Below are 23,950 nucleotides of genomic sequence, written 5' to 3' on the forward strand. Positions count from 1 at the left end.
TTTATTTGACCTATATACACTCTACTTGTAAACAGTATGTATAGTAGGTATAAATCATTTAAATACCTACAAAAGTAACTAAGGAAATGATATATATCTTTAATTTAGGTTTACGTGAACCCAATGTTTAATATTTGAAATTTCATGATATTTACCTATATAAACCCTACTGTAAAACAATGAGCTTACTTTATAGATCCTTGTAAACTTACTTTATGTATCTTTATAACATTGTATACTCAATAAACTTCTTTTGACAAGGAAAATTTTTAAAGTCCAGGATTTGAGAGGACTGGGTGCCAGACTTAGGAATAACCATCCATCTGTCAAGAAGCAAGTCCTCCCACGCTGAGCCCTTGGCTTTTTTAACTGAAGATGATAATCTTGCTGCAGGTGACATCCTTAAAATTAGGAAATTTTGGAAGCAGCTCTTCCTGGTTTCTAATAGGCAGTTTGTGAGGTATTTTGTGCTAGTGAAATACTTTGTTTTTCTCTCACACAATAAAGCAGTTTTACACTATGAGGGTCTCCTCCCTCTCCTTTATGGCCATACTTGATGCACAATTATGAACCATATAAAAGACCATAACAAGCTGAATGGAAGATAAATAAAAGTTCATATTAACTTGGACCATATTGAGCGCTTATTGACTCCCTTGATAATATAAGTGTTATAACCCATCTGAGTGCGTTACATACCGGGGGCACTACAGGTCTGTTTGGAGAAATTCCATCACAAAGCACATTATTTGATGTCGTTTGGAGTAGCAGAGCACGTTATCACTACTGGAACTTTTTAACAATCTGTGGATTTTTCACTATATGATTTATTTGTATATTAGTAGTAATTTAATATACTGTTTACATTGGAGAAATACTTTTAGAATATAAGGCAGTGCCGTTTCCCAATTTTTGGGATTTTATTTTACATTTACAAGTAGGTGTTTATACCTTACAACAGCATCTACCATTTGCATTTTATGTTATCACTTTAGCAGTCAATTTAAAAATGGTTTCCTATGGATGTAGTTCACATCTGTGCATTTTATGGAAAGGTTCAGGGACTTTTTTCTGGTTTTTGGTTCCATAGACTTCAATGGATGAAAAGCATGTATTGAAAAAACACAAAATGCACCTGCAATATGCAAACTGCAACCCGCATAGGTATGAACCAGGCCTTAGAGAAATGTATCCCACTGACAATGTTTTTATCTGAAAGGAAGTAAGGGGACCTCTTCAAAAACAATATTGACAAATAAAAGTGCTTTTCTTTATTATGGTGGAGGAAGGCAAGAACCCATTTTTTTTGTCTGTGTCCCTGTTGCAGATTGTTCTCTCACTTCCTGTCTTCAACAGGACAGAAGGTGAGGATAAATTTCTCCGAAATGGAGCCCTGCCTAGCTGTAAAAACCTCCCTACAGACCTGGGTGAATTTCTTTATGGACTTCTTTAAGCCCCTTTAGAAGCTGATAAGCAATAATAAGTCTAGCCATCTTGGTGGTGCAAACTGACCAATGCATTGTAGGTTTTTTGTTTATCATAAAGGGGAGGAGGCAGTTAGTTGTTAATGCCAGTCATTCAGGCTGTAAATTTCAACAGGAAAAACAGAGATTCTGTAGCTATTGCCTGATATTTTCTTCAGCTAATTTGGTAATCATATAGCCTTTAAAAATAACATGATTTTCCCAAACCTGAAATTAAACAGGTACACGTTTGTATGAAAGGTTAATATATATATACACTTTCAAGGGAAAGCCCAAACCTTGAGTAGCTTATCTTTCACTCCTGCCACCAGGATCTTTGTGCTGCGTGGTACTCTTGTGTTGGTGAGCAAAATCTGTAGCAATGGTACCCTGGAAAGAGGCCACAATATATTATACTGGGTCCACTGTAACATTTCAGCAACCTGCTGGAAAACAGAAAGAATGTTTCGCTAATAGAAAATGCAGGAGTGAAATTAACTTCTACAGTAGATAGATGTTAATATGACCCTACTGATTGCTTTGGGCTTACAGTATTTATACACAAATCTTGATGAAATGTACAGTTTGAAAATTAAAATGGTTTCATATAGGACAAACTTACATATTTTGGCCAACATACAAACTAGAATACCTAATGTTTGGTATGTGTTTTGGTCTTCTAGGGAGTGTTTTAAAAAAATTAATTTGAGATGCCTATCAGCCTGCTCAAACAAAAAGTCAATTTTTGAATGATGCCTTAGAATAGAAAGTACAGAGTTAATGAAATGTGGTCTGGACCAAGTGCACGTAACCAAACAAAAGCATTCTTTTTTTTTTTTTTTTTTTGCATTTTGTGAAAAAAAAACGATGCAATAGTTTTGTAAAAGTGTAACAGAAAAAGAAAATGAACCCTGGGCACTTCCTGTTAGTGTCAGTTTGGCCTGCCCCATGTACCATATAACCCTGTAATTTTCTTACGTGAAAGAAAGAGTAAACCATTATTTGGAGCAAAAACATCCGGTACCTCTTCATCTAACGCTCCTAAGAGACAGGATCAGGATCTAAGGCAACGTTTGCTTGCATCTTTTGCATTCAGTGTTCTCTATGACAACACTAATTAAATGAAAAGTATCCAAAAATAATAAACAATGAAAAAGGTCAGCATAAAAAAATATACCTCTTCATTGGGGTTATTTGTCCAGCTTGATACTGTAAAGCACCACCTAAAGGGAAGTAAATCAAGTTACATTATCAAAGCTGTATCAAGCAAAAAGCACAGTCCAACAGAACAAAAATATATCAGTCAGCCAATGAATAATTCAGAAAACCAGAGGAGATGTAGTCTGCATATGTCGGTTGAGTTTTTTTCCCTCAAGCAGTTTTCAAAGCAATTCATATTAGTCCTAGCCCAATTAATTTTACAATCTATTGTCCTGACCAGAGCTAAACATGTGGAAACTAGAGATGGACCGAAATTTGGCCACCGAAACATTTGGGCCGAAAATGGTGTTATCGGCATTCAGCTGATAAGAGAACAAAATGTCAATAATGACAACGAAAACGTATGCGATTTTGCCGTGACTTTACAGCGAATTTGCGTAGATTTTGCTGTGATTTTACTGTGCTTATGGTGTGTTTTTCATAGGTCATGTGACTCAAAAACCTCATCAAAAACATAACACGGGTGCGTTAATGATGCGTTCTTGCTGCGTTTTCAATGCATTTCCACTGCGAGGTGCATTTTTTGTGCAGTTTTTTTAACTGACCAAAAATGCAGCAAGCAGGATTTTTAACACCACAATGGAAGCCCGACGGACCAGTGTGCAGACATACATAGAATTTAAAGGGATACATTTTTCCTTGAGCTTTTCTTGCGCTAAAAGTGCCAATAATGTCTGACAATAAATTCATATTCATTTAAATTGATATTATTTAAAAATGCAAATACAATACAACTATATATAAAAATTATAAATATATATTACTATATTATATACTGCCATTTCTGTTTTCGGCCTAGTGCATCCTGCATTTTCAGTACCAAAATTTTCATTTGGTGCACCTCTAGTGGAAACCCAAAACAGGGTGGATGCCAACTGACATGTTGCTATGCCTTTGGATTGTGGGGAAAAAAAACAGAAACACCCAGAAAACCATATAGATATAATGAGAATATGAAAACTTCATGCAGACAGTGTTTAGGGTGGGAATTGTGTCCAGGGCCCTTGAGCTGCTAATAAGGGTGCTAGCAACATATATACAGACTGACATTCCCAATGCACGGAAATATTTATGGACCTACTGTACACTGTGTGTCTCTGATAACTTACACATATACTAAGCATACAGTCACTAAAGAGGTTTAAACAAAATAATGGTGAACCTATAGTTAGTGACATACAGTAAGCACAAACAGCAGCACATGTATCAACTTAGACTACGTATGCCACCCTACTGCTTGGACTTCTGGACATTACTACTTACCTAGTGTTGCTACAGCATTATCCACACCAGATGGATTCCCGTGGATTACCTTTTCCCCCTGAAATGCCCAATTATTAATGAGCTTTAACTCAGTCTCTGTCCACCTATCAAAAAATATTGTTTTAGTATTTAGGTTACCAAGGTAAAAAAAAAAGATAAAAGAATATCACAGTATGTATATAAAAAAAAATGATCATGCAGGTGTTATAAATCAATATTGGAAGCCATATTAAATGTAGTAAGTAGTGTGGACTTCACCATGCATAAAATGTCCCAATTAAAACCAAACTGGAATAAAGCAAACTTCATACCTGGCATCTTCTGTGCCTTCCTGCACTGGACATGAAATCCTTCCAGAGACAGTTAGCAAGGCAGCAGCCAGACAAACAGAATAGGCAGCGCTAGACCCCAAACCAGCTCCTGGAGGTAGCTGGGACCAAACCACGATATTCAACCCCTTGATATCTCTAGAACAATTATAAAAGTTCAGAAAGCATTTAGTAGTACAGTTAAACAATTCCCAAACATCTCTTAGTGCTGTTTGGAAGTATCTACTGTTTCAAAATTTAAAGACAGCATTGAGGACTATGATACTTTATGGGATAAGCACTTAGATCACAGAAGAAAGATAAAACAAGGTTTACATTTCTTATAAGAAAACACATGAAAAACTCAAATTGGCGCAGGCCTACTTTATACAATATATAAGATGTAAAACGACTATGATGAAGCAATATCAGATGTAGTACTCTGTCCCCAGAGAAAAATCACTAAAGCCTCGTACACACGATCGGATTTTCCGACGGGAAATGTATGATGACAGGCTGTTGGTGGAAAATGCGACCGTGTGTACGCTCCATCGGACAATTGTTGTCGGACTTTCCGCGGACAAATGTTGGATGGCAGGTTTTTAAATTTTCCGCGGACAAATGTGTGTCGTCGGATTTTCAGAGCGTGTGTACACAAGTCCGTCGGACAAAAGTCCAAAGTACAAACACGCATGCTCGGAAGCAAGGACAAGCCAGAAGTGGTCGGTCTTGTAAATTAGCGTTCGTAATGGAGAATTAACATTCCTGATGTGGCAAATTATGAAATCTCGAAATGCAGCGCACAATTCTCTTCTTCTTTAATGGGATAATAATGAAGCTGCTTTGCTGGTGATACTGATGGAGTTATTGCAACTAATTTTCAAAGGCTTTTTTTTTCTAGTGATATCAAGAATAATATCATTATGTTTTTTTGGGGGGCAAGTTACCACAACACCATTATCCCGTAGTTTTTAAGATCAAAGATACAACTATGTTGGTGTCCCTTGTCAATTTTACATTGTATTTTTTTAAATGTAACTGCCTACTCCCAAACTGTCATTTGAAGTAAAACACATAGCCAAATAATTTTCTCCACAATTTTTTTATTGTGCTATCTGCCAATAGAACTTAACCAAAAAGTGCATTCTATGCATCCAAAAATATAGAAAATATAACAAATCAAATAATTATTCAACCAAAAAAATAATGTCTAAGCAATAACTCCAAGGCCAATAATAAATAACACGTTATCTCCTCCGATTCCGCAACATGTCTGGTTGACGAACGGCCGTTCAGAAACAAACTGAAAAGCGCAAATCAACACTCACCAAATTTCTACTAACACGAATTTAACAGAAGGAGCCCAAAGGGTGGCACTAAAGAGCTGAAAACAACATAGTACATCACTACGTTCGTGTTTGTTGCCCAACAATTGTGTGCCGCTTGTATGCAAGACAAGTTTGGGCCAAAGCCCTTCAGACAAAAGTCCATGGTTTTGTTGGCCAACAATCCGATCGCATGTACAAGGCTTGAGAATGTATAGGTGTCTTTCAAATGTCAACCAATCCTGGTCATTGAGTTGAAGAGCAGGCAAGGACCACTTGAGTTGCACCTTTTGGTATCTAGCTTTGGAGATAGCAGTAATTGTAGAATAGTAGGTAGAAACTAATGTGGTACTATCTGGACTCTTCAGAAGTTTTTCAAAAGGGAATTAAAAATTGTTGGGTTATTATAGGTTCTGTATTACATGCGAATTGCAGGCCAAGGCTATCAATAGTAAAATAAAGAAGTTAGAGAGAGATTCAAATTCCTCCCTTAAAGGTGAACTATAGGCAAAACTTTTTTTTTCATTTTGGATATAGCAAGGGAGTGTTATAACCCCCGTGAGATTTTTTTTTGCCATCTGTGTCCCATTGGGGAGATATCCCTTCACTTCCTGTCCCATAGCCAAACAGGAAGTGACAGGAAATCCCTGAAAATAAAGGTAATTCCTTGGGGAACCCCAGGTCAACAGCACTAGTATTCCCATTGGAAGATTATCCCTCTGTTACTTTTCTGGAGACAACCCAAAATGTGGGATTTTCTTTTACTTTCACTTTCAATGATAATGGTAATCAGGACAAATAGAGAGGAAAAATCTCCTTAACGGGGGCACAGACAGCATTAAAAACTGACAAGAGTTCTAATCCATCTCCCCTCTATCCAAAACAAAAAAAAACAAAAAAAGGTTTTGCCTTTGATTATACCTTAATTGAAGAAATGTCTTAAAGTGGTTAAGGCATTCTATGCATTAAGATAAAAAACCTTCTGTGTGCAGCAGCCTCCCCATACTTACCTGAGTCCCATCTGGATCCAGCAATGTTGCACGAGAGACTTGGCTGTACAAGACTCTCCCTCCTGATTGGCTGAGACACACAGTGGGCGCCATTTGCTCCCGCTGCTGTCAAAGTCAGTGAGCCAATGAGGTGAGAGAGGGGTTGGGCCGAGCCTCGGCTCCTTGTTCTAATGGACACAACACAGCACAGCTGCTTGCTGTGGGGGCACTCGACAGGAGGGAGGGACCAGGAGTGCCAGCGAAGGACCTGAGAAGTGGAGGATCTGGGCTGCTCTGTGCAAAACCACTACACAGAGCAGGTAAGTATAACATGTTTGCTATTTTAAAACAAAACCAAAAAAAAAAAAAAAAAACACACAAGACTTTAGTATCACTTTAAATTCTTTAGTGGAACACAGATGGCAAGAGGTTTATGCCATGTTAAAACCAACTCTGAGCATCTGAGATTGTCAGAGAGAGGAGTTTGACCACAGGGGATTGTATGGTAAATTCATCCACTGTTCTGCTAAAAAACGCTTTTGTATGTGAAGGAATATAGAGAGGGAGGTTCTTAATATTGGTGGTTCCCTGAAAAGGGGGGCATCTTGCATCTGTGGATATTATGACACAAGAATTCATAGGAAGATGCTATAGCAGCTTCATTAGCAGTACATGCATTACCTAGCGATGAATTACTCTGTATTTATCTCAGCACTAGTTTTGTTTAATGGATTTGGAAAAACTGCTTAAAAGCATGAAGGTTTCCTGTAAAGCTTAACTAAACCTCTAGTTTAAAATCAGGGAAATACACTCCAAGTCTTTCAAAATAAAAACATGTTCAATGTCTGCTCGATCAGCGCATGCAGCCAACAGCGAAGCTGATCTTTGCACTCTGACAGTAGGGGATTCTCCTCGCCACCCCACAGTCAGAGTACAAAAGTATTGGGACGCCTGCCTTTACACGCACATGAACTTTAATAGCATCGCATTCTTTGTTCGTAATATGGAGTTGGTCCCCCCTTTGCAGCTATAACAGCTTCAACTCTTTTGGGAAGGCTGTCCACAAGGTTTAGGAGTGTGTCTATGGGAATGTGACCATTCTTCCAGAAGCACATTTGAGAGGTCAGGCACTGATGTTGGACGAGAAGGCCTGGCTCGCAGTCTCCGCTCTAATTCATCCCAAAGTTGTTCTATCCGGTTGAGGTCAGGACTCTGTGCAGGCCAGTTAGGTTTTTCCACCCCAAACTCGCTCATCCATGTCTTTATGGTCCTTGCTTTGTGTACTTGTCCAAATCATTTGGTGGAGGGGGGATTATGGTGTGGGGTTGTTTTTCAGGTTGGGCTTGGCCCCTTAGTTCCACTGAAGGGAACTCTTAGAGCGTCAGCATACCAAGACATTTTGGACAATTTCATCCTCCCAACTTTGTGGAAACAGTTTGGGGATGGCCCCTTCCTGTTCCAACATGACTGCGCACCAGTGCACAAAGAAAGGTCCATAAAGACATGGACAAGGGAGTTGGGGTTGAGGAACTTGACTGGCCTGCACAGAGTCCTGACCGCAACCCAATAGAACACCTTTGGGGTGAATTAGAGCGGAGACTACAAGCCAGGACTTCTCGTACAACATCAGTGCCTGACCTCACAAATGCACTTCTGGAAGAATGGTCAAACATTCCCATAGACACACTCCTAAACCTTGGGGCAGCTTCCCAGAAGAGTTGAAGCTGTTATAGCTGCAAAGGGTGGGCCAACTCAATATTGAACCCTGCAGACTAAGACTGGGATACCATTAAAGTTCATGTGCGTGTAAAGGCAGACATCCCAATACTTTTTGGTAATATAGTGTATGTCTGGCAGGACATTATCTGTCAGTGTGTGACCTTATTTTCAGCTGTGGCTCATTTATTATAATAAAGAAGGGGTGCCGTCTGTGGTTTTCCTATACGTCTGAGCAGAGAATCTTTTGAACTAAACGATTCTTCAGAAACAATGGGTGCAGGCGTGCCTTATCATGCTGGTAACTTTAGATATCTTGGTACACAGCCAAAATTTTCAAGAAATTTGAGAAATATGTGACAGGGAATTGACACATAAAACACTACTCTTCAGTGGTTGTTCAGGATAATTCATTAGACCTAGTTTAAATATTTATAGGAAGTGTCACTCACCGCCCACAGATGGAAAGGTAGAGGTAGAGAAAAGCCAGGGCAGCAAGTCTTTCAGTGTCTTTAGATCCTTCAGGAAAGCCTGCAAATGTCTTCAGTAAATCCAGCTGTTCTGAACTGGGGCTCACAGGCTCGTGTTCAGGGTCACCTACAAAAAAAAAAAAAAAATGCAGCATGAATTTAGCTCATGGGTTGTGTACAAACGAAAGCCAAACCTCACCCAAACAGTTTCTTTTTCATTTTTTTATTATTTAGAGTAGGAATAGAGTAGAAACCTCTGCTGGGTTTTTATTACGGTCTACAGGGAGCACAAAGGGGGAGATTTGCTAAGACTGGCGCACACAGGATCTGGTGCAGCTGTGGATGGTAACCAATAAGCTTCTAACTTCAGCTTGTTCAATTAGACCCCTTTCACACTGGAGGCATTTCTTTCAAGCGCTTTTGGGCTAAAAATAGCGCCTGTAAAGCACCTGAAAAACACCGCTCCTGCAGTCCCAGTGTGAGAGCCAGAGTGCTTTCACACTGGGGTGGTGCACTTGCAGAACGTTAGAAAAAGACCTGCAAGCAGCATCTTTGGGGCGCTGGAGGAGCGGTGTATACACCGCTCCTCCGCCGCCCTGCCACTGAAATCAATGGGCAGTGCGGAGCTTTGCGGGCGCTTTAAAACCTTTATTCTCCCGCTAGCAGGGGTTAAAAGCTCCCCCGCTAGTGGCCGAAAAGCACCGTTATAACAGCGGTAAAGCTCCGCTAAAATTAGTGGCACTTTACCGCTAAAGCCCCCCCGCCCCAGTGTGAAAGTAGCCTTAAAGTATAGCTAAGGGCAAAACTTTCTTTTAGTTTTGGAATAGAGTGGAGATGGATTAGAACGCTTGTCAGGTTTTTATTCCTATCTTTGTCCTCATTATGGAGATTCACCCTCTCTATTTGTCCTGTTTACCATTTTTATTGAACGTGAAAGTAAAAGAAAATCCCAAGTTTTGGGCTGTCCTCAGAAAAGTAATACAGAGTAAGGGCTCTTTCACACGAGGGATCCGTATGTCCGTTTTTCATCCTTCCGTGTTCGGATGAAAAACGGACATACATGTATCCCTATCCCTCCCTCTACGGTCCGTCATCATCCGATCCCCCATAGGGGAGAGCAGCGCTCTGACAGGTCCGTAGCTGCACAGTCATTTTCCTGCTCAGCGGGGATAGGCGTAGCGATCCCCGCTGAGCAAGCGGGTGTTCAAGGGGCGGATCATCACTGATCTGCCCCGTGTGAAAGAGCCCAAAATCCTCTAATGGGGACATCAATTCTGGTGACCTAGGGGACCCCAAGAGATTCCCTTCGTTTGCAGGGATTTCCTCTCACTTCCTATTTTGGCTATGGGCCAGGTAGAGAAGGTAAATCTCTCCAATGGGACAAAGATGGCAAAAAAAATAAACTGATAGGGATTATAATCCTTACTTACTCTATCCAAAAAGAAAAAAAGTTTTGCCTATAGTTCTACTTTACGCTTTGACAATAAAACCTGGGAGCTGATTGGTTTCTATGCCAAGCTGGACCAGATTTTGCACTCTCCAGTTTTAGTAAATACACCCCAAAAACAAGAAATGAGGATAAAATGGGTCACCGGGAAAGGAAGACACAAAAAAAAAGCAATAAAAACTTAACAGAGGTTCTACCCTTTCCCTATAAAATATGCTGCCTTTGTCCCGATTGGATAGATCTTCCATTTCCTTCTGTGCCCCAAACACCCTGTGTTCGATCGGACTGGAGAAAGGGGTTTTTATACTTCAAAATGTTGCGATTCCCACCTCCGCCTGATCCTGAATGTCTGCATGTCAGCTGAAGGTTTTCTCTGGTATCTAGCCATGTCTTTGTCTAGATAGAGGAACTGTGGGGAGATCTTGTGCATATACTCTGCTGTACTATTTTTGTCTGCATATACTGCCTTACAAAAATTCAAGTTAGACTTACCAGTAACTTGTTTTCCAGAAGTCTTTCAGGACAGCACCTAAGAGATAGTGACTCTTCCCACCGGACCACAGGAAACACCTTCTTCCTCCAGATCTTTAAAGGGAGAGAACCTCCGGTCCCGGCTGGAACACATAAGCACATATGTTAGTCAAAGCATAGTACATGAAACTAATAGGGCGGGTCGTTGCTGTCCTGAAAGACTTCTGGAAAACAAGTTACCGGTAAGTCTAACTTGAATTTTCCCAAGGCATCTTTCAGGAAAGCACCTGAGAGGATAACAGAGACTTACCCCCTTAGGGCAGGACAACAGCCTACAGGACCTTCCTGCCAAATGCCTGATTGCTGGCAGATGTAATAGTCCAGCTTGTAATGTCGCACAAAGGTGTGGAAACTTGACCACGTTGCCGCCTAGCAAATTTGTTCAGGGGGTGGCACCGGCTCTGGTTGAGTGTGCACAAATTCTATCTGTGGAGACAGCCCTGCATGCAAGTATGCTTCCAGGATGGAAAACTTCAGCCATCTGGCTAATGATCCTTTAGAAGCTTGGCAACCTTTCTTGTTGCCTGAAAAAAAGAAAAACAATAAGTCTGCACGTCTAAAGTCCTTTGTAATTTCTAGATAGCGTAACAAAATCCTTTTGACATCCAAAGTATGAAAAAAGGTCTCTTTCTCCATCAAAGGGTTAGCACAGAAGGTTGGGAGCAAAATGTCTTGTGAGCGATTATGTATTGAAGCTACTTTTGGTAAGAACTTTGGGTCTGTCCTAAGAATAACTCTATCCGGAACATCTGACTACCAGAGGTTCAGAGGCCACAGATTTTTCTAAGAACACCGCTAGTGCAGCAACCTGTACTTTCCAGGTACTGACTGCTAGTCCCCTATCTGCCCCATCTTGTAAGAACTCCAAGATGGAAACAAGGCTCCTTGGGTCTTGGGCAGATGAAATCGCACCATGAACTATATACCTTCCAGACTTTAGTATAGATGACCCTTGTTACTTTTTTCTGCTTGATAGTAATGTTGTAATCAGACGGTCCGAAAACCTCTTGCTCTTTAGGAGCTGCTCCTCAGATACAGGCTGCGAGAGACATGCTGGCCACTTCTGGATGATTTACTGGACCCTGGATTAGCAGATCCTGCCTGAGGAGGTAGATGCCAACAAGGCTTGGTCGCCATTCCCAGAACGGTTAAGAATCAGGCCCTTTTCAGCCAAAACGGAGTAATTAGGATGACTGGTACCTTTTTCCGTTTGGATCTTCCTTAATACCAGTGAAATTAACTGGAATTGGGGGGGGGGGGGGGCGTAGCAAAGGTGAAATCTCCATGGATGCGCCAGAGCGTCTGTCTCTAGTGATCCGTCGAGAGTTTAAGGAAAAGAACTGAGGAACCTGTGCATTCCCTCTTGAGGCAAACAGGTCCACCTCTGGCTGTCCCCACATACTGGAAATTGTTGCAAAGACCTCCGGATTCAGAGACCACTCTGCCTCCTGAATGGGGTGCCTGCTCAGGAAATCTGCCACTCTGTTCAGGGTCCCCTTTAGGTGGATTGCTGACAGGGATAACAAGTGCTTCTCCGCCTACAGAAGGATTTCTGTTGCCAGTGCCTGTAAGGACCTGCTCCTTGTGCCTCCTTGTCTGTTTAGATAAGCCACAGCTGTAGCATTGTCCGTCAAGACCTGAACGTAGTGCAACTGGAGATCTTGCGCGAACCTTAGTAGAGTTAAGGCGATCGTCTTTAGCTCTCTCCAATTTGAGGACCTTGTCGCCTCCTTTTTGGACCAACTTCCCTGGGCGAAGTTTTCCTCTAGGTCCCCCCATCCCCAAGAGCTGGCGCCTGTGGTCAGTCTTCTTGCGGCTGGAAAGGCCCAATCTAGACCCCTTGATAGGATCTCCTGACTCCTCAACCACCTTAGTGACCTCTTCAGTCGGATTGGAATCTTCACCTGCATGTCCAGGAATCTTAAGCTGTGATCCAATGACCTCAGGAGAAAAGTTTGTAAACACCTGAAGTGCAGTCTTGCCAACTGAATAGCCAGCATTGTTGAGGTCAGTACCCCTAATGCAGACATAACTTGCCTTATTGTTATTGGCTGGCTGGTCTGCAGCATCGACACAATGCACTGAACCTTGTTCTTTTTTCTCTTGCGGGGGGAGAAAAAGCTTCTGTTCTACTTAATTGATTTGGTAGCCCAGAAAGCGAACCTCCTGTGGCGGGTTTAGGGAGGATTTCTGGAGGTTTAGAATCCATCCTAGAGATTCCAGATGGTTGCATGCTTTGCCCAAATTGTCCTGAACTTTCCTTGAGGGGGCGAAAAATAGTAGGTCATCCAAATAGGGAATCACTGCGATTGTCTGAAGACAAAGCAGAGCTAGGGCCTCCGCCATCACCTTGGTAAAGATCCAAGGTGAGGATGAGAGCACCAACGGCAAGGCCCTGAACTGCAGATGATGAATCATGCCTTCCATCTTTACCGCCAACCTGAGATACTTCTGGGACTGAAGTGAGATTGGGATATGCAGGTATGTATCCCTTAAATCTATTGACACCACATAACATTCTGGGGTCAGCAGATTTCTGACTGAAAAAAATTGAGTCCATCTTGAACCTTCTGTAATTGACAGATTTGTTCAGAGGATTTAGATTGAAGATCAATCTGAATTGTCCTGTTGGATTTCTTACCGAGAAAATGTGAGAATAAAAAACCCTGTTGCCACTCTTCTGGTGGTACTTAAATCACTACGCCCTGCTGCATGAGCTCCTTTAATGAGGGCTTCATGGCCAGGGCTTTTACTGGATTCATTGGGGTATTCATCACAAGAAATCTTCTTGTCTCTCAGGAGCACCTAAGAGATCCTGGCTCCCCCTAAAAGATTTTCCTCCAGGCCGGAGGAAACACAAAAACTGAGGTGTGGTAGGGAGGTGCCTCCCTTTAAAGATCTGGAGGAAGAAGGTTTTTCCTGTGGTCCGGTGGGAGGAGTCACTATCTCTCAGGTGGTGTCTTGAAATACGCCTTTGGAAAATATATTCAGATCAAAACTTTAGCTGTTTGGAGTGCTGCCTATTTACTTCCAGGCACCCTGTTATCAGGAATGAAGTTAAAATCTTACAAATGGGGATGCTAACAGTAATAAAATCCTTAGGGAGGATGTGCAAATAGTAACAATTTAACCGCTTGCCCTATAGCAGTTTTACTGCTACAGGGTGACAGCTGTGCACAGGATTATATATATATATATATATATATATATATATATATATATATATATATATATATATATATATATATATATATATACACACACATATACATACATATACACATATCATACACACACACATATACACACACACACGGGATCCTACTTCCGGGTAGAGGGCGTGAATGCGTGATTACACACAGTGGGAGCCAATCGGTGGGGACCATGGACGTGATGTCTGCTGGCACCCGACGATCATTAGCCAGAGAGACTGAACTGCAATCTGCCTATGTAAACAAGGCAGATTGCTGTTCTTACAGGAGGGAAGGCATGGATCCTGTGTCTCTGAAAAGCAAGGACAAGGACCATGTCTTCCCCTCGTAAAATCACCTCCCACAGTTTAGTAAAACACTGGCTAGGCACACAGTTAACCCTGTGATCGCCCCTGATGTTAACCCCTTCCCAGCCAATATCATTAGTACAGTGACAGTGCATATTTTTAGCACTGATATTAGTGTCACTGGTTCCCACAAAGTATCAGTGTCAGAATGTCCGCTGCAATATCGCAGTCCTGCTATAAGTCACTGATTGCCACCATTACTAGTAAAAAAAATTAAACAAATAAAAATCTCATAGTTTTTAGACACTATAACTTTTGCGCAGAGCAATCAATTTACACTTATTGGAATTTTTTTTTACCAAAAATATGTAGCAGAATAAATATTGGCATAAACTGATGAAGAAATTGGATTTTTTATGGGATGTGTTTTATAGCAGAAAAGGAAAAAAATATATATTTTTTTCAAAATTGTGAGTATTTTTGCAGAGGTGATCAAATACCACCAAAAGAAAGCTCTTTTTGTGGGGAAAAAAAGGACATCAATTTTATTTGGGTACAACATAGCACAACTGTGCAATAGTCTCTTAAATTAACGCAGTGCCGTATTGCAAAAAATGGCCTGGTCGTGAAGGGGGTAAAGCTTCCAGATGAAGTGGTTAATGGGGTTGTAAAGTCAGAAGTTTTTTTTTTTTTAATTTTATCTTAATGCATTCTCTGCATTAAGATAAAAAGCCTTCTGTGTGCAGCTGCAGCCCCCCTAATACTTACCTGAGCTCATCTTGATCCAGCAATGTTGCAGGAGTGTCTTGGCTGCCTGGACTCTCCCTCCTCAATGACTGAGATGGCAACATTGGCTCCCACTGCTGTCAAAGTCAATGAGGAGAGAGAGAGGAGGTGGGGCACGGCTGCGGCCCTGTGCCTGAATGGACACAGGGAGCTCAGTTGCCCCCATAGCAAGCTGCTTGCTATGGGGGCACAACCAGGATCAGCGAAAAAGGACCCAAGAAGAGGAGGATCTGAGCTGCTCTGTGCAAAACCACTGAGCAGGTATTACATGTTTTTTTAATTTTTAACAAAAAAAAAAAAAAACAAAACTTTAATATCACTTTAACCTCCCTGGCGGTATGATTATGTCAGATTTTTTTATGCTCAAAGTGGTACATTGTTTCACATGGAAATTTGGCGTTTTTTATTGTAGGCCTGTAATTCTTAGGAATAACACACTTAAATCTGTCCAAACAAGAGTCTAGTAGACATCCCGGTTATGATACAGTTTGAAACACAAAATCATAAATTATAATATAATAAATAACTATAAATAAATAACAAATAATAATCAAATTTATTCAAAAATGTAATCAAATCAAATACACTGAAATTTGCTCAGTTGCAGAATTGTCGCTGTCATTACTTTCAGTGTCTGATGATGGATCTCCCCACTAATCACTATCGCTCAATTCTGCAAGTGATTCTAATTTATTATCGCTGTTTTCTAGCTGGTCTAAAACCGCTTTTGACATAAAAGGGACACTTTTTGGTTGCTATGGACAATCTCAAGTTTCCAGGCAGAAAGAACAGTATATATATATATATATACACACACACATACATATACATACATACATACATACATATATATATATATATATATATATATATATATATATATATATTATATAAAACTGCATGCAGGCCACTGGACAAAGCATTAGGGACAAAAGGGATGTGAAATAATTTGATTACAGTGTACTGTATGTGTAATGTGTTTTTTCACTTTTTGAATTTGGAGCCGGGCTCCATCCCTGTGCGTCACGACGCTCACAGAGAACAGAGCCCGGCACTGTGATACATTGAGCGGAGGACATCGCAGGATCCTGGGGACAAGGCAAGTAACTTTCCCAGGATAATGCGATGCAATCCTGAGTGTGGCTCGGGGTTACCGTTTTTGGTAATGAAAATTCACCCTGAGCCACACTCGGGATTACCGCCAGGGAGGTTAATGTGCATGCCACATCCATATAGACATAAGCACACACACTGGGGAAGTCTGACTGCAAGCAAATTAATCCATCAGAACTCAGATTTAAGCCAGGCAAACATAAGATCATATAAATGTGAAAGAGAAAAAAAAAAAAAAAGACCTAGTATCCCTTCTAAGAACCAAGCCCAGGACTACAAGAACACAGTTGTGGCTTCTAAGGCTAGGTTCACACACATGGAAATTGGATGCGTTTTGAACTGCATCCAATTTGCATGACATGTGAAAGAACATTTCTTTCTATTGTGCCTGTTCACATGTTTGGTGCAGCCTAAGGCTGGGTTCACACTGGTGCGACACGACAGCCGTCCTACTTTGGATCCGACTTTGCCCTGCGACATGAAGCCGGCATGTGTCCGACTTTCAATGAACGGGGATCCGACTTGGATCCCCGCCAATGCCGGCACTGTGTTTGGTATGTATCTTTAGGGGGGAACTCCGCGCCAAATTTTAAATGAAAAACCGGCATGGGTTCCCCCTCCAAGAGCATACCAGGCCCTTGGGTCTGGTATGGACCTTGAGGGGAACCCCCTACGCCGAAAAAACGGCGTGGGGGGTCGCCCCCAATCCATACCAGACCCTTATCCGAGCACGCAGCCCGGCCGGACAGGAATGGGGGTGGGGACGAACGAGCGAGCGCCCCCCCCCCCCCCTCCTGAACCGTACCAGGCCGCATGCCCTCAACATGGGGGGTGGTGCCTTGGGGGAGGGGGCGCGCTGCGGCCCCCCCACCCCAAAGCACCTTGTCCCCATGTTGATGAGGACAAGGGCCTCTTCCCGACAACCCTGGCCGTTGGTTGTCGGGGTCTGCGGGCGGGGGGCTTATCGGAATCCGGGAGCCCCCTTTAATAAGGGAGCCCCCAGATCCCGGCCCCCCACCCTATGTGAATGAGTATGGGGTACAGCGTACCCCTACCCATTCACCTAGGAAAAAAGTGTCAATTTAAAAAAAAACACTACACAGATTTTTAAAGCATTTTATTAGACAGCTCCGGGGGTCTTCTTCCGACTTCGGGGGTCTCTCCGGTTCTTCTCCACGCTCTCCGGATCTTCTGCCGGGCTCCTCCGCTCTCTTCTGCTCTTTTGCCGCTCTTTTGCTAAAGCGGAGGAGCCTGGTCTTCAATCTTCTGCCTTCTGCCTTCTGCCTTCTGCCCTCTTCTCCTGATGTTGACACGACGCTCTCCCCGGCTGGAATGCTCTCTGTGCGCTCTGCTCTGACTTATATAGGCGGTGACCCCGCCCCCTTATGCCGTCACAGTCCCTGGGCATGCTGGGACTGTGACGTTTTAGGGGGCGTGGTCATCACCCGATGACCACGCCTCCTTATGCCGTCACAGTCCCAGCATGCCCAGGGACTGTGACGGCATAAGGGGGCGGGGTCACCGCCTATATAAGTCAGAGCAGAGCGCACAGAGAGCATTCCAGCCGGGGAGAGCGTCGTGTCAACATCAGGAGAAGAGGGCAGAAGGCAGAAGGCAGAAGGCAGAAGATTGAAGACCAGGCTCCTCCGCGCCCCCTCCCCCAAAGCACCAACCCCCCATGTTGAGGGCATGCGGCCTGGTACGGTTCAGGAGGGGGGGGGGCGCTCGCTCGTCCCCACCCCCATTCCTGTCCGGCCGGGTTGCTTGCTCGGATAAGGGTCTGGTATGGATTGGGGGGGACCCCCACGCCGCTTTTATCGGCGTAGGGGGTTCCCCTCAAGATCCATACCAGACCCAAGGGCCTGGTATGCTCTTGGAGGGGGAACCCATGCCGGTTTTTTATTTAAAATTTGGCGCGGAGTTCCCCCTCAAGAACATCTGAGCACAAGTCGCGTGCCAAAGTCGGATCATGCAAGACGGCAATCCGACTTTGATCCGACTTCAATGATAGTCAATAGGCTGAAGTAGGATCAAAGTCGGACCAAAGTAGTACAGGGAGCATTTCTAAAGTCGGAACGACTTGTGTCGGACCAGTTAGGACGGCTCCCATAGAGAAACATTAAATTTCACACGTCATGCGACATGAGCTCCCAATGTCGGAGCGTTTGTCGGACCAGTGTGAACCCAGCCTAAGTGTGAATTCAGTGCAAATTGAAAAAGAGAGTGAGTTTTCTGAGCAGTGCGGCCCGGCTCAGGTGCGAATTCAGGCCCATTGATTATTATGGGAATCACCCATGTCATTCAGCTGTGAACAGGATACAATCCTGACTTGATGCTTATGTAGAACTGACCTGTTACTGATGCAAGCCTGACCTGATCCTGAGCAAAACTGACCTGAAACGCTGAACCGAAAACGGAGCTTCAATTCGCACCGCAAATGTGTGAACCCAGCTTAAGCCACCATGCTGTATATAAATACATACAAAACAATCACTTGTTGATTACCTTTTATAGCAAAATGCTTATTTTACAATGCTGTGTGCACAGCAAGTAAACATTCTAACACCGATCCGTCAGCCAGTTCAATGGAAGTTAGGAACCTTTTTGGACATCATCTTCCATTACAAATACAATCGTTTATATTTTTTTAAATTTTAGTCCATGACCTGGAAGAACCCCCTGAAGCATCTGACTAATATCTCCACTGTACATAGTCTGGTATGATGCGGAGAGAACAGGGATACAGAGGGAGATGTAGCGGAATAGAATGTTAATACCCCTATATAATGGGGTATTTCTATTATATTGTGTGTACGGTGGGGGCGCTGCAGCTATTATGTGTGCAGGCTTTGACTGCTCTTGCACATGAATATAGCTTATACAATTCAAAGCAAAATAAACTGCTGACTAACTGAAAAATACACTGAGAAAACATTCTCCAACGAGGACAGAAAACCCACCTCTATGACATGGGCTTTAAAGAACAACTCCAGCCAAGCACTAAAAGGTACGCACAGACATGATATGACGGTTGTCTGATCTGACTTAAAATGGTCAGATCAGGCAATGATTTCATGTCTACAAAAAGCCCTGAACACCCACTTTGACTGGCCACTGCTGGGGGACTAGTTATAGGATTTGATCACATCACTTTTAAATAAGCCAACACAGGCCTCCTGCCATTTATATAAGCTTGTAAGGTCAGCAGATCTTGCAGTGAGGCAAGCTGAATCAGCAGATCCACAAACATGAATTAAATATGGATTTTGTTTTATTTTTTTTTTTTTTTCACAATCAAAATTTATTGAAAATTTAGAACATATGACAAAATGGCATCAAAACAAATATCCAATACAGGTTGCGTATATATGTCAGTTTACATGGGAATAAAAAATACAAAATGAAGAAGTATATACATTAGGAGATGAATTAAGGGAAGCTTAATGTATCTGAATCTATGTAAAGCGTACATCAAGGAAGGGTGGTTGATGAAGTATTAGATTTAGTGAACATTTAAATAATAATAATAAATAATAATTATTATTATTGTTTAATTTTAATTATAATTTATATAATAATAATTATTATTATTAAATAATTATAATTAAAATTAAACAATAATAATAATAAAATGGCCATGTAATGTAGATTATGGGGTTGAAAGCAATCAGGAATTTTCAGGACTTTAGGATTGTTTCCTTAATGAGGAAATATGTATGCAAGTTATGCATTAGCTTTGGTAAAGTCTTCAGAGTGTGTGACAAGCCACCGGAATTTAACCCATTATACTACATCCATGAAAATATAACAGAGAATCCTTGAAATAGCCAGTCAATTTTCATGCAGTTGCAAACAAAGATTGTTACTATGTATAAAAGCACTATCTGTGCTCAAACTCACCTCGGAATCTGGGTAATAGAGGCTGAAGTTCACTGACATCCCAGGTAAGCTTAGTTCCAATATTTGGCAAGTTTATGAACACAGTACTGTCCCTGTGTGGTTTGACTTTAATAAATGTTCTTAAATTTAATCCCACTGCCAAAGCCATCTAAAAAAAAAACATGAAACTGACATTAAACATTAAGCATTAAGTAACAGAACATATGACAAACAGTTCAAGAAGTAATTTAACCACTTCAGCCCCGGAAGGATTTACCCCCTTCCTGACCAGAGCACTTTTTACAAATTGGCACTGCGTCGCTTTAACTGCTAATTGCGCGGTCATGCAATGCTGTAACCAAACGAAATTTGCGTCCTTTTCTTCCCACAAATAGAGCTTTCTTTTGATGGTATTTGATCACCTCTGCCGTTTTTATTTTTTGCGCTATACACGGAAAAAAACCGAAAATTTTGAAAAAAAATGATATTTTCTACTTTTTGTTCTAAAAAAAATCCAATAAACTCAATTTTAGTCATACATTTAGGCCAAAATGTATTTGGCCACATGTCTTTGGTAAAAAAAATGTCAATAAGTGTATATTTATTGGTTTGCGCAAAAGTTATAGCGCCTACAATCTAGGGTACATTTTCTGGAATTTACACAGCCTTTAATTTATGACTGCCTATGTCGTTTCTTGAGGTGCTAAAATGGCAGGGCAGTACAAAACCCCCACAAATGACCCCATTTTGGAAAGTAGACACCCCAAGGAAATTGCTGATAGGCATGTTGAGCCCATTGAATATTCATTTTTTTTGTCCCAAGTGATTGAATAATGACAAAAAAAAAAAAATTACAAAAAGTTGTCACTAAATGATATATTGCTCACACAGGCCATGGGCATATGTGGAATTGCACTCCAAAATACATTTAGCTGCTTCTCCTGAGTATGGGGATACCACATGTGTGGGACTTTTTGGGAGCCTAGCCGCATACGGGGCCCCGAAAACCAATCACCGCCTTCAGGATTTCTAAGGGCGTACATTTTTGATTTTACTCCTCACTACCTATCACAGTTTTGAAGGCCATAAAATGCCCAGATGGCACAAACCCCCCCCAAATGACCCCATTTTGGAAAGTAGACACCCCAAGCTATTTGCTGAGAGGCATGTTGAGTCCATGGAATATTTTATATTTTGACACAAGTTGCGGGAAAGTGACAATTTATTTATTTATTTTTTTTTTTTTGCACAAAGTTGTCACTAAATGATATATTGCTCACACAGGTCATGGGCATATGTGGAATTGCACCCCAAAATACATTCTGCTGCTTCTCCTGAGTATGGGGATACCACATGTGTGGGACTTTTTAGGAGCCTAGCCGCGTACGGGACCCCGAAAACCAATCACCGCCTTCAGGATTTCTAAGGGTGTACATTTTTGATTTCACTCTTCACTGCCTATCACAGTTTCGGAGGTCATGGAATGCCCAGGTGGCACAAACCCCCCCCAAATGACCCCATTTTGGAAAGTAGACACCCCAAGCTATTTGCTGAGAGGCATGGTGAGTATTTTGCAGCTCTCATTTGTTTTTGAAAATGAAGAAAGACAAAAAAAAAAATTTTTTTTTTCTTTTTTTAATTTTCAAAACTTTGTGACAAAAAGTGAGGTCTGCAAAATACTCACTATACCGCTCAGCAAATAGCTTTGGGTGTCTACTTTCCAAAATGGGGTCATTTGGGGGGGGTTTGTGCCACCTGGGCATTCCATGGCCTCCGAGACTGTGATAGGCAGTGAAGAGTGAAATCAAAAATTTACGCCCTTAGAAAGCCTGAAGGCGGTGCTTGGTTTTCGGGGTCCCATACGCGGCTAGGCTCCCAAAAAGTCTCACACATGTGGTATCCCCGTACTCAGGAGAAGCAGCAGAATGTATTTTGGGGTGTAATTTCACATATTCCCATGGCATGTTTGAGCAATATATAATTTAGTGACAACTTTGTGCAAAAAAAAAAAAAAAAAATTTGTCTCTTTCCCGCAACTTGTGTCACAATATAAAATATTCCATGGACTCGACATGCCTCTCAGCAAATAGCTTGGGGTGTCTACTTTCCAAAATGGGGTCATTTGGGGGGGGTTTGAACTGTCCTGGCATTTTATGCACAACATTTAGAAGCTTATGTCACACATCACCCACTCTTCTAACCACTTGAAGACAATGCCCTTTCTGACACTTTTTGATTACATGAAAAAATTATTTTTTTTTGCAAGAAAATTACTTTGAACCCCCACACATTATATATTTTTTTAAAGCAAATGCCCTACAGATTAAAATGGTGGGTGTTTAATTTTTTTTTTTCACACAGTATTTGCGCAGCGATTTTTCAAACGCATTTTTTGGGGAAAAAACACACTTTTTTACATTTTAATGCACTAAAACACACTATATTGCCCAAATGTTTGATGAAATAAAAAAGATGATCTTAGGCCGAGTACATGGATACCAAACATGACATGCTTTACAATTGTGCACAAACGTGCAGTGGCAACAAAATAAATACATTTTTAAAAGCCTTTAAAAGCCTTTACAGGTTACCACTTTAGATTTACAGAGGAGGTCTACTGCTAAAATTACTGCCCTCGATCTAACCGTCGCGGTGATACCTCACATGCATGGTGCAATTGCTGTTTACATTTGACGCCAGACCGACGCTTGCGTTCGCCTTAGCGCGAGAGCAGGGGGGACAGGGGTGCTTTTTTTTTTTTTTTTTTTTTTTTCTTTATTATTTTTTTGCTTTTTTATCTTATTTTAAAACTGTTCCTTTCATTTTTTTTTTTTTTAATCATTTTTACTGTTATCTCAGGGAATGTAAATATCCCCTATGATAGCAATAGGTAGTGACAGGTACTCTTTTTTGAAAAAATTGGGGTCTATTAGACCCTAGATTTCTCCTCTGCCCTCAAAGCATCTGACCACACCAAGATCGGTGTGATAAAATGCTTCCCCAATTTCCCAATGGCGCTATTTACATCCGGCGAAATCTAAGTCATAAAATGCTCGTAGCTTCCGGTTTCTTAGGCCATAGAGATGTTTGGAGCCACTCTGGTCTCTGATCAGCTCTATGGTCAGCTGGCTGAATCACCGGCTGCATTCTCAGGTTCCCTGTTGAGACAGGAGAGCCAGAGAAAAACACGGAAGACGATGGGGGGGGGGGCATTCTCTCCCACTGCTTGTAAAAGCAGTCTAGAGGCTAATTAGCCGCTAGGATTGCTTTTACATGAAAGCCGACCGCTGGCTGAAAAGAATGATACCAAGATGATACCTAAACCTGCAAGCATCATTTTGGTATAACCACTCAAAGTCGTGAATGCTGTACCTGAAGACAAAAATATGGCTAACAATAAAGCACAGTAAATGGTAAAGTATAAAAAATTGCATACCTGAAAAGCAAACATGATAAAACATAATAACAATAAAACATTGCAGAATAGAATACAGTAAAAAAGAGCAGAACAATAGAGAGAATAGAGAGAGAGAGAATAGAGAGAGAACAATAAAACGACAACTATTACTTTTTATTTTATATTTTTGTTTGTGTTTTTTTTTTTTTTTTTTACACTTTTTTTGTAACTGTAACTTTTATAACTGTAACCGGTTCCAGGTTCGGGTCTCTCAAAATGCGATGGCATCTTGGGAGACCCTGTGAAAGTGTGTCCTAGTCTGTGCAATGCTGTACCCTACGCTAATACTCAGCTAGTGAATGGTAGCATTCAAAACATTCACCAATGCAAAGACCAGGATTGTCAGGACAGGAGGGACAATAATAGCGGGTGTCACGCCTATATCCGCGCTTACTGCAGACACGACATCTTTTTTGGGGGAGTTCGTTGGGTAGGGGTACTAGGGGGAGGACATAAAGAAAATGCCTCTCATGCAGCCGACTG

The 23,950-nt window shown here is 41.6% G+C and overlaps 1 protein-coding gene across 3 annotated transcripts in view; it reads right to left on the reverse strand.

Annotated features, from left to right (window-relative positions):
* MVK (mevalonate kinase) overlaps positions 1–23,950 on the reverse strand; it is a 70,231-nt gene that overhangs the window by 30,791 nt on the left and 15,490 nt on the right. For all 3 annotated transcript variants that reach the window (XM_073629747.1, XM_073629738.1, XM_073629728.1), the window contains exons 3-8: positions 20,032–20,179; positions 8,738–8,882; positions 4,259–4,414; positions 3,948–4,051; positions 2,641–2,686; positions 1,763–1,853 (exon numbers count right to left, since the gene is read on the reverse strand). In XM_073629747.1, the coding sequence (XP_073485848.1) occupies positions 1,763–1,853; positions 2,641–2,686; positions 3,948–4,051; positions 4,259–4,414; positions 8,738–8,882; positions 20,032–20,179 (690 nt within the window). The remainder of the gene's footprint in view (positions 1–1,762; positions 1,854–2,640; positions 2,687–3,947; positions 4,052–4,258; positions 4,415–8,737; positions 8,883–20,031; positions 20,180–23,950) is intronic.

The sequence above is a fragment of the Aquarana catesbeiana genome, linkage group LG01 (genome assembly GCF_042186555.1).
Source record: "Aquarana catesbeiana isolate 2022-GZ linkage group LG01, ASM4218655v1, whole genome shotgun sequence".
Taxonomy (NCBI): domain Eukaryota; kingdom Metazoa; phylum Chordata; class Amphibia; order Anura; family Ranidae; genus Aquarana; species Aquarana catesbeiana.